At 34.6% G+C, this 12,314-nt stretch overlaps 1 protein-coding gene across 11 annotated transcripts in view; it reads right to left on the reverse strand.

Moving 5' to 3' along the window:
- Positions 1–12,314, reverse strand: part of LOC129264574 (E3 ubiquitin-protein ligase pellino homolog 1-like) — a 56,134-nt gene that overhangs the window by 19,982 nt on the left and 23,838 nt on the right. For 4 of the 11 annotated variants that reach the window (XR_010294174.1, XR_010294176.1, XM_064102466.1 and 1 more), the window contains exons 3-6: positions 6,688–6,817; positions 5,359–5,400; positions 2,420–2,524; positions 859–1,056 (exon numbers count right to left, since the gene is read on the reverse strand). Coding sequence is in view for 6 of the 11 variants with exons in the window: in XM_064102466.1 (XP_063958536.1) it covers positions 859–1,056; positions 2,420–2,524; positions 5,359–5,400; positions 6,688–6,817 (475 nt within the window). In the remaining 5 variants the exon portion in view is untranslated. Of the gene's footprint in view, positions 1–858; positions 1,057–2,419; positions 2,525–5,358; positions 5,401–6,687; positions 6,818–8,285; positions 8,444–12,314 lie in introns of those variants that run through there. The other 7 variants (XR_010294175.1, XM_064102467.1, XM_054902473.2 and 4 more) reach the window with 4 other exon arrangements.

The raw sequence follows: 12,314 nt of genomic DNA on the forward strand, positions 1-12,314 counted from the left end.
ATAAGAATTCAATCAGTCATTCTCCCCTTGCTAGAAATTATTGATATCCACTGTAACTTTTTAGATGTATTCATCAAAAGAATACCATGGCAACCAACAAAATGGCAAGAAAGAGAAAATATGATTAAATATACATGTTAACATGCTCAATTAATCATACACAAAGCCAAGCATACATATGAGCATGGCATATACATGTATACATTAATAGAAAATATTTAGCGATGCAATAGATTTCCCTCTAAATGGAAACTGGATGAAAGCATTCTATTATTTTCCAATTCATTTCCATTATATATTGTATCAGGCAAGAATGAAATTGATTCTTTGTTGCATTTCAAAGTACACAGTGAATTCAATGAGTTAAACTCAGAGTAAGCATCCACAACATTATCACGGTAGTACATGTATCTTTTTAACCCCCCCCCCCCCAAAAAAAAAAAAAGTAATGTCTTTCATTAAGATTGTAATCAGTATAAACTACCAAATTAAAAAATTGTACAATAACATTAAAAAAACTTCCAATATGTGTTGACACAGTGAAGCCAGAAAGAATTCAAGGCCCCGTAACCTCAGGAAAATAACAGTAAAAGGAATACTTTGCATGTCAATACATGCCCACAAATTTTGCTTTTACAAGATACACATCATGCAGTTTAGTCTATTTTGTATTTTTCAAAACCCATAAAAATGCTGTAAAAAACATCAAGTTATTATCTCATTGTTCATATGAATACTGTACATAATGTTTCACAGTGATTTAATGATCTTCCTGTGAAAAGGAAGAGGGGCTTATTCTCATTCATTGATGTCATGATACCTGAGTGAAAGGACGAAATGTAAATGAACAATACCTACCCCTAGGAATATATTATTTGTTGAGTTGAAGCCTGCTGCATATATCCTCGCTGTATGTGGAGGACTTCTTTCTACAATGATGCGACAGGCAAACCGTGATATCGTGCTCTCGGAGACAACGCAATCCTTCTGTGTTTTCGCACCAGGAACTGTATCCATGACGACAAAGTCTATAACTGGTTCAGTTGATCTACCAATCTGTAATGTCAGAATGAGGGATTAGAGACGTATCAAGGCAAATAAACATTGTGTGCTTTGATACTCTACTGCTTGCCAATAATAGAACAGCTATATATGGCATTTTAATTTGAATTAATTTGGTACGATAAATTTCATTTTATCGTCTTTACACGTTTCACTTCAAAAGAGCAATTTATTGGTCTTCCAGTTTAACCCTAAAATGGCCGGGGGGGGGTTGAATCAACCCCCCCCTCAACATTTTCTGCGATCATTCTGCCGCGCGAAATTTTTTGACCGTGCCACTCGCAGAGTTTATACTTTTAAGTCTCGCGCATCTTTTGAGACCAAATTTACGACGCCCGGGTACGCGGTTCCGAAATTACGCAACATTTTGTAAGTGCATGTCAGACCAAAACTTGTTCCAAAACGTGATTTTGTGTCCAAAGTCAATGCAAATTGAGTTTTCTCATCTTATTCATAAAGATATGATTATTTTTACTTTAAACAGCTGAAAGCAATTGATTTTAGCATAATTATGCTTCAAAAAGGTTGTGCAATAAATCTGGTCAAAAAAACAAAGAAAAACAAAAGGTTGAAAAACAAAGAAATACATAAGAAATTCATAAAACAATAAAATACATAAGAAATTGATTTCCAAACCGAAGTTTTTTTTCAATTGCCATTGTTAAGAATGCAACAAAGAATATTTTTACCAAAAATTAGCATTCTAGGAGCTTTATTTAGTGAATTAGAGCAAAAAGTATGATTTATGCATAAATTAGCATAATTAATTCATATAAAATAAAATCTCATTATTTTGGAAAATTTTACCATACAGCCTTGTAGATTACATCGCACACTACCAGCGTGCAAATTTTTGCGGCGCTAGCGCGATCGGCGGCCGAGATCTCAGGGGGGGGTTGAATCAACCCCCCCCCGGCCACAGAACAGCCAAAAAAGCCCGGCCTAGTTAGGGTTAAAGGAGTATCAATACGAAGCTGTTACCAATAATATGTTATTTAACATGGATAATGTCGGCTGCAAATTTATTCTTCTCCACAAATTTCATTATATAGAAGAGCGATTGACTTTAAAGATGAAAATGAAAACAATAGTTACACCCACAAGTCCTTCAAGACATATTGATATGTTGCATAACATAAAGAAGATATTAATATACTACTGTATATCAGCAAGAAATTGATCTACACGTATACACCATACATTAGGGCTCCGTAACGGAAAGCTTAGCTATTGATCATAGAACAATTCTTTACGACTTATTGTACTATCCACAATATACAATCAATCGCAAAAAATCAATCATACAATCAGACGTTAAGCTTTGTGTCAAGAGACCTAGATCTTCCATTCTTCCTACCTGGAACATATCTGTTGAGGAATCACTTGCATATTCTACAACCACCGTCTGATGCCTTGATAACGTGTATGCTATCGTGTGTTTACTACTGCTATTCTTGATTGCCTGGAAAAAAGAGAGGGAGCAAATTATTCACCATTTTCACACAACCATAAAAAGGCTCAGCCCAGACTTTGGTTTGAAATATTCACAACATCATTAAAAATGCACATTTTAATGATCATTCTCACTTAGCTTTAAAGATTTCGTTGCAATGTTGGAAGTGCTCAAATTGTGTGAACTCTAGGTCAGCGACTGACAAAGTGAACTGAGGGTTTTGTTTATTTTCAACTAAGTGATTTTTTTATATATGCCATGCTTTTGACATGATGATATTTAAAGGAAAAGGCATTCCATGATAGAGAAGAGATACTCAGTGAAACTCAAAGGTTATGCTTTAATTAGGGTCATTCATTGCTGGGGGTGATTTACTTTGCACATGATTAGTAGAAAAATTCTGATAAAGCATGAGAAAGAAAAGAATGATATGCAAATTACAAAAAGAACTTGTATGCATGTCTACATGTTTTTTTTAATTAATTATTAACTGCTTATTATTAACTGCTTATCAATATGTATTTTCAAGCTTGAAATGTAACAAATAATTATATAAGCAGAAGATTTATATAAATAAAATGAATGAAAACAAGCATCTGTATTTTTTATAATTATTTTAATCAACGAAACATATTTTTATTATTATAGGACTAAATCACAAATTTATAAATAGGTTCCAAAGAGTAGCTTTGCAATATCATTGGCAGTTTGATATTGTGTCATTCAATTTCAATTTCAGGAGTTACTGCAACTTCATATCCACAGCTAGAAGTGGTAATTATGTAATGATTGTTGATCAAACACCATGTGTGATAAATCCATATTTTATTTTGTACCTGTGAATGATCATATCACCACTGCTGATTGATAAAATGATCAATCACGGTTAACATCTGTAAGGGGACAAGTTGTCTACCACTCGGGCACAAAAATGTAATTTCAATGGCAACCCTATAAAAAACCTTGGTTTTGATTGGCTATGAAGCACTCTCGATGCAGTATTCCAAATACATCTCTATATAAAATAATCCCTGTAAAATTGGTCATTACGTCGTTTCCGAAGTTTCCTCGGCAATTATCTCATGAATACTGTATTTGATTGAAACAATGATGATGATGATGGGCAGACATATTTCCTACCAAGGGACTGACTGGACCAAATGCTAAATGGTTACCTTGATGCAGACAAAAGAAGTGTATTACACAATAGATCAAAATGACTATAAATATAAGGACACAATAGGGATGAGTGGAAGATTGGATGGGTGAACATGCTTGCTTGGTTGTTGACAGTGTTTGTGTGCTGACTGACATGTAGGCCGATTTCCAGGAAGAGACTAACAGGTATAAGATGCAGATAGTCTAGACAGACGAGGGAATTGTATGATATACCACACATGTGAATATGATCGATCATAACATGCCAGTGCATGCTCTGTAGGCTGTGCTGCACCAGCCCGAATTTGCTCAATCTCTAGATTTTAGCCCGATCGGCCCTCTTCGCGATTAATCTCGAGATTCAAGAAACCCCGTCTCCACCATCGCAGGAAGAGCGATTCCTGCTAGAGCGAGGCATCGATGCATTATGGTCTGATGCCATGAATAATCCCTAGTGCATCTGCACCTGCGAATTAGCAGGATAATTCGTAAAATAGCGCGCTATTTTGCAAATAATCCCAAGTTGACCTTGGATTGTAATCTTGAGATTAATCCTACGAACTAGCGCAATAATTGCGTCTCCATTACAAATGATCTCGAGATTGTTCAGATCGGGATAATGTGCCGGATCAGAAATAGCACGCTAATTTGAAAACTCGGGCTGGTGCAGACGGCCCTTGTGATTGAATGTAATTCAGTCTTATGATGAAATCATTCCTCTGATGACTGGTTAATGCATGACAGCTATAAAATTGATCATCATGTAGGCTTTATAATTATGCAGGTATAATATTCTATGAAATACTTTCCAATGCTATGCAAATTTTTATGCATTTTCCTCTGTTTTTCATTGCTTGATGTCGTAGCCATGGCAATGCAGTACCAGACGCATTTGAAAAATGGTTCTTGCACATATTCACTTCAAGTCATGCACCCAACCCCCCCCCCAAAAAAAAAAAGGAAGAAAACTATAATTTGCTAAGCATGAATGGTTGTCCATAGAATATGTGTTCAATTCATTTCTGCAGGAGGGATCACTACCCATCTACAGAGTGCAGTGTGAATGGAAATGAAAATATCAACTATCAACTGTTTCTCATTGTCAGTTTGTCTGACTCAGACTTGTGAGAGAACTTTTCTCAGAATACATGTATAAACCAGTGTGGTATTTCACACTGAACATGCCTACATGTACAGTATGTTGTACTCATTTCACAGAAATCAAGACTGGTGAATGTCTGGGTCACAGGTTGATGATCCAAACCAGGATGCTAAAAGCCATCGCATTTCAGTATGGAGACAAACAAGCAATGTTAGACATTACGAGAGAACTACAATGGTGTTTATCAATTGTAAAAACTTTAATGTTAGAAAGGTTTATGATGATAGGCCCTTACGCATGCATAATCCTGTAAGAAAAAAAACTATTTTCAAATTTATAATGAATCTTTTGACTAGAGAAACTACCTGATGATTACTTTTCAGTGTATAGAAGCATACTACATGTACATGGGTTTAATAGTTAGAACGATGGTAAGCCAGGCTTGTACATAATGCTGCAAAAAATTATGCTTTCTTTGATTGCTTTGACTTTGATTCAAGAAACCATATATCATGCTGGCTCAATAACATGTTAATATGTTAGTCCTATTGCATCTATGTCCAAGAAATCTTGCTTTCTTTACCTTCTTGATAACAGGTGATTCTTGCTTAATATTACTCTTCATCTGGAAAAGGAAATGGATTGGTGAATCATATTGAAAGACTGTGGACTATTCCCTGTCATAATTAGGTATTACATGCAAATCAATTAAAAGTTTTTTTGTTTTTTTTAATAATCACATTTCTCCATTCCATATGCGATTAAAATGCCATTCAATATTATACATGTATATATTATCTTCCTGACTCATGCAGTCCTCATTACTTGGTCATGAAAAATTCCTCTTGATGTTATCAACAATGATGACCATGATATTGATAACTGATGATTGTAATGATGATGATAATGATGAAGATGGTGATGGTAATGATTAATAATGGTGATGATCATGGTGACAATAGTGACAGTGATAATTAAGATGATCAAGATGATAAAGATGAAATACTAGTATATCACTTAGAAAAAGTTCTGTATGCAGTTCTTTAGTTGTTGCCATGTCATTCAAAACTCTATGCACCTTTCATATTGTTGAGAACATCCCTGTCTATTCTAATTGTACAAAATCTGATGTTGGAAAATATGTTTGTTTCTTCATATATTTATTATATACATGTACATTAAAAGTATATTCCCGCATGACTGGAAAGACTCTACTTAAAAGTACAATATAAATCATACTCCGTTCCTGTTTTATTTTACGTTCTGCTATGAAGAAGTTTTTTTTTAATCCATCTCGTTCCAGTTGATGATAACAATTTCGCTACCAATAAAACCCACTAAATCACTGATGAAATCTTCACTGTTTACTGAAATTACTTGTGCTTTGAATAACAAAATGCATAATTTGCATAACCCCATTTTTGTTGCAAGGGTATTAAGAGCACCCAAGCTGTTAACATTGTTGGACGTCAAACATTAATCAGTATTCCCATTCTATTGGAATTACCATAAACCTAATTACTCCCTTATTAACATACATCACCTCAAACCAAATCAATACCCTTAATTGTAATAATATCATGACCTACTGATCACAAAGGATACATAATGCACTAAAGGCCTACATGCTATTAAAATTGTTTAAATATATGGGTACAGAAATAAAATATTCATCAAAGTAGAATCACTTGCCTGGAATAAAGGGTGAAAGATATACATGAACATGTAACAAGTTCTATATTGTTTAAAACAGCATTCTGAAATGTTGGTCCATACTCCATGGAACAATATCTGGCCATTGATCTTTCTTTGATGGGCATCTTTCTTTCATTTTTTAGATAATATATTTTCCATTTTGTGTTGGTGTTTCTTTTTTTACGGGGGGGGGGGGGAGGGGGGTATGTTAACGAACCTCTCCTTGTTTTGAAGCGTTGATTTCATACTGTTTGTCGGGTTTCACTCCATTAGCTGTATCTCTCTTAAAAAGCCCAAAGGTACTCCGCCTTCTACCTCGGTTCCCGGCTGGAAGAACTCCATTGTATCTACAAAGTCAATCAAAACAGTCAGAATGGTATTCATAACATATATCAATAACAAACAAAACATGATTCTGTGTTTACTTAGAGTTACAATCACAATGTTTACTGATAAATGTTTACTCATAACAGAATTAGTATTTAACATGATATTCAAAATACAATGCCTATCAAATTAAAAATTACTCATATTTACAAATCACAATTTCATTTTCACATTTCCTAATGTGAAAAATAATTATCATCACATATAACAAATATATTCACTCTCATATGATACTGCTGCTACTAATGATAATGATATATTAATGATATACTTTTTGTTGTTGCAATTATTTTAATGTTTTATACTAACAATAGGACCCCATCGGAAATAAGCTTTTCAGCTTTCATGGGCTATCCTGTCAAATTCATTGTAGTCACCTGTTATATAATAATGATAATGTAATTCATAATAATAATAACAATATGATAATAATAATCACATGATTTTAACCAAGTCAATCATATACTCAAGAATAGGCATAGGCCTACATACATGTACATGTACATGTACCGGTAAGGACATTTTTTAAAGTAGACAATAAAAATGAATTACATGCACCTATGTATAAATGATGTGATTCCTGATAAAGCTTAACTTGCAACCAACCACAAGGTGTTTTGAAATTAATGCAACATACCTATTCTAAGAATGGCTACGACAGAGGTTAAGGATGTTCTAAAAAAATACAGGACATAACTATACATGATGAAAAACATTATTTGAAACATTTCCAAACACACTGCATATATTATTAATTAAGATACATGTACTGTATGTAATTTCAACTTTTGAGTGATTAAAAAAGTATCAACAAAACCCACAAAGGAGTTTTGATTTCATCTGCAAAAGTACAGTTCTAGATCTATCAAATTGTTGAGTATATTACATTCCATGATTTCATTAAAATCAGCAAAGCTGAGGCTCTGCATTTGTTTCTAATTCATTATGACTGTCAAGGACCACAAAAGAAAACGTACAAATGTAGTAGCTTCACAGACGAAGGGGGAGGGGGGTCAAAAGCGAGTAGTTTTACAAGTACCTCACAATATGTGACAAATTTAGGGAAAAACAAGTTAGGGATTTTATTTTTAAGAAAAAAAATACAAAAAAACAAGATGATTCCCAAGAGCATGCATATACTATATATATCTATATATATATATATATACAGTGTTTAGGCAAGTCTCGACATTAGCGGTGGCCCGGTGGCCCGGGGCCACCAGTAGGGACAGTGATTTTCCGCGATCGCGGAAAACGGACGGAATTCACGGAAAGGGCCTTTTGAAACGGAAAATGGCATTTCAAACGGAAAATCACGGAAAACGTATTTTCCCTCAAAATACACAGAATAGCAACAGAAATTACTCCAAAATCACAACAAAATGAGAATATTAAATGGCCAAAAAAAACCAGAAAACACGATCTCACTTCGCTACTATCATGACAATTCACACATCGTGACTGCACTCGACATCAGCACACTCGATTGTACCCGTACCCCGCACCGTACCCAACCCGGCCGGCCGGGTTGGGCTTCACATGCACACATGTATCGTTCAACTACATGTACACAGTTGTGTGTTGCTGCCCTCTACGTTTGAAGATGTAACAGCACGATATATCGTGGTCTTAAAATCCAAGATGGCGGATTGGGAAAAGACGTTGACTGATGATAACGATGTCCAAAAACCCCCAAAATTATCGATGAAATATCATTTCACCGTGAAATAATGCTAATAATATGAAAGGTGAGGATGTATGCATGCAAAATGGGTGTGTTAAAATATTTTATTCACCCGCATAGATCCGATTAGAACGGATTTTATTGTGTTGTTGGTACAGTAGCAGATACAAATTTTGACCAGTGCGAGTGTGCATGTAAATGTGTAAACGGAATTGTCACTTTTCCGTGTGTACAAAGTCTATGGGGAAACGGAATTTCCGTTTTCTGACATGCTGAAACGGAATTTGAGATTTTCTGAAACGGAAAAGGCAATTTTTTGAAACAGAAAATCACTGTCCCTACACCAGAAATTCACTTCGGGCAACCATTATTGATAAAATGTTAAGTTTTGGTTGCCCGAATTGGGCAACCAATAATTTTCAAAGAAGCGCAATTTTTCTCCCGATTTTGCACGCATTTATCAACTTTCTACAGTTCAAATTGCAAGCCAGTTCGTCATGCGCCCTTTTTGTTGATCTACACACACACAAAGTTTGCATATTAGGCCTACAGCTATAGCATATAGTAGCTATTATCCAGCCAGCCGCGCCGGCCGGCTGGCGTGAGTTTGCATGAAGCCACTGCATACAGCTGTGCTCTAGATCTAGCTCAGCCTATTCAGACTCCGGGAGCTGCGATAAAAAATGTTGCTGCTAAGAAATCTTCCACAGAACTTTGAAAATCTAAGTCAAAGTCACATTTTACACCAATGAAATGACATTCTACAGTCTATATTACGAAAATTTGGTGTACCCTGATTATTTGCAAGCATTAAGAAGAGGAATTATGACCTCTCTTTTGAATACAAAAGACCGATTTCCAAATGAATTAATACACATAAAAACACATAGGCAAGTACATCACAGTCCCACATGTGCATTTGTATGTATGTTGATACTTGGTTTCTTTCGAAGCTGTGTCTTTTCTAGCCAAAAATGAACAGACAGTTTCTTTCTTTCTTGTTTATAAATGACTTCTTACACCACTCTTGAGAAAGTAAATACTTTGGGAAGGCATTTCATTGATATGAAATGTGAATTTTTCCAACATTTTGGCAAATTTAGGGAAGGACTTTTCTCACACTTTTTTTCCAGATATAACTTTTGCCGTTTTCTTTTTTTTTTTCCTTTTTTTTTACAGTGGTTAAACCATTTATACCCCTTCCCATTGAATATGCCTGATTAAAAAATATGTTTCTACTGAAAATTAAATAATACAAACTAAAGGATATAAAAATAGAAATGTGCCATTCCCAGAAGGTAAGTGAAAATTATTTGCTTGGCTTTTAATTATATTCCAGTCAGAATAGACTGTTGCCACAGCTGTTAAAAAATATTCGTAATGGCTTCTTAATTTTCCCCTTTTCCCCATGTTTATATTAATTTTGTTTTATTCATTTTTCTTTCATTTTTTTTTCTCTCTAATTTTTTTCTTCTTTTTTTTTCCCTGTTCTTTGTTTTTTCTTTCTTCCTTTTCTTTCTTTTGTTTTATTTCACTTATTTCTTTTATTATTTTTGTTTTCTTTTTGTAATATACTTTTTGAAAATTATTTTCATTTGTTTCCCCCTTTTATGCATTGTTAATTTTGCAGCATATTTTTCTGTGATTTTCTCCTGCTATAATATGCTGCAAAAGAGAAAACAGAAATAAACTGGATTTGGGGCCTGCATAATCTAGGTTTCAGGACTCAAAGAGGAAGAAATGAAAAACCATTGTTTTGTACATCTATCTGAGTTTGCTATGCACTATTTATTTACTTTACCATTATTATGAGTGTGTGTCTATACGGAGATAAAAAAAGTCCACACAACCTGCGAACAATAAAATTCATTTATTCTCTTTCAATCATTTTCTTTTTACAACGATAGAAACAATTTATATTTTACCACAAACCAATTAGCAAAGTAAAATAACAGCAAACAAGGTTTACATACAAGATGATGAAGTGAAAGTAACTTTAGTGGTAGTGGCTGCAGAATTGATATTTCAGAAGTTTGTTTTATTAATTTTTCATGTTTTTTTAAATATTTTTTGGCGGGTCACCAAACTTTAATATCGGGCCACCAAAAAAAATTATTTGATGGTTTTGGTGGCCCGAACGGGCCACCACCAAAAAAAGTTAATGTGGAGCCTTGGTTTAGGGTATCTTAAACATTAAACAAATAATTTGATAAGGGGCATGTTTTTACATTTACCCTTGTTTAAGGGATTAAATGTAAACAGTGTCATGCATTCATTTCATTCCATTCATTTATTTTAGCAAAACTTGCTACATCAAATTTTCACTCCACAGCCAGGTTGCTAAGAGACAAGGAGTAAATCTTATGTAACAATGAGAAGTGTTAAAGAATGTGAGAGATTCTTTTGCTTTCATGAATGACTTGAGTTAATTTACATATGTGCAGGGAAGGTTCTTTTCAGTCAGGTTCAGTGAGCATTTTTAACAAAATATATAGGCTTGGTGAAGCACACATGTTCAGGTCGAGAGCAACTATTTTAGCTGCCATCTACATTTCATATGATTTTCACCTGCATGAGTCCAGATTAAAGCAGAATTTATGCTGATATTTTTATGCCTGAATTTAAGAAGAGCTCTACCGGTGAGTAAAACAGTGGTTTCTTATAATTCTCTTATAAAAGCACAAAAAAGATAAGTATGTAAATAAGCTACTTTCAAAATGTAAAAAAAGAGAAAAGAAATAGGAGTACTTTCAGGAAACTTGTGGTTGCACTATATATGCACAGCAATAAAGTTGAACCCCCCCCCAAAAAAAAAAAAAAAAAAAATGCAGAGCAACACCCATAGGCCCCCACAACTGCACATTTGGCTTGGGAAATGTACACCTCCTTGTCCTGTACAGTTCCCATGGTTATGCATATACAACATGCTAAAGAAGCATGACCACTACTGCTGAACCACATTCATATTACATGAAGTGTCAATGATAAACACATGCATCTGTCAGCATCCAAACCAACCACAGCATGGTGTTGTGATCTAGAATTCACACACAAGGTAGGGGATTTCCCAGAAATGGGAATGGGTACTTCACCTTCCAGGTTTCCTAGATGTTGGTTACACTTGGGAATTTCATGGATGGTGAAATAAATGATGCATCTTTCTTGGGAAAATGCTGTTCCTACGTTATAGCCCCTTCGCTATACTATTGATCAAGTAACTTTCCTTTTAATATCCTGTCTATATTCTATCAAATTCTGACAAGTATTCAATCAAAGACATTTAAATTTTATTTACCGCAGTGACCATTCTAACCTCTTTCATTAATTCAGTGTCAGAAAATTTGAATTTTGTGATAAACAATAGTGGATATTACTGCACATTAGAATGCTTTCTTCAAAGACTTGAAATGTTTAATCCCATTTCATACTTGAAAAGATAAATATCAAATAAAAGCATTACCAACAAAATTACCAGTTTTATATAGATCACATCTCTCACACGTGTGTGGTTGGCCTACTAATTTTGGTTAGCCCATTCAAGGAGAAGCTCCTTGGCCCATTTTAATGAAAGGGGCTCTAAAATGTAGTGGACCTTGCTAAGCCCAGGAAATTGGGTGAGATGTTGCAGCGCTAAGAATCTTCTGAGCCCTGTCAATTTCCTGATGAATTAAAGCAAAATTTTGCCAGTGTGAACTGCATTAGGCCTACACCCAAAATTTTGAGGACTTAATATAAATCTCCCTTTGCTCCATGGTTTTTAGTGACCAGTCTAA

The sequence above is a fragment of the Lytechinus pictus genome, chromosome 7 (assembly GCF_037042905.1).
Source record: "Lytechinus pictus isolate F3 Inbred chromosome 7, Lp3.0, whole genome shotgun sequence".
Classification (NCBI taxonomy): Eukaryota; Metazoa; Echinodermata; class Echinoidea; order Temnopleuroida; family Toxopneustidae; genus Lytechinus; species Lytechinus pictus.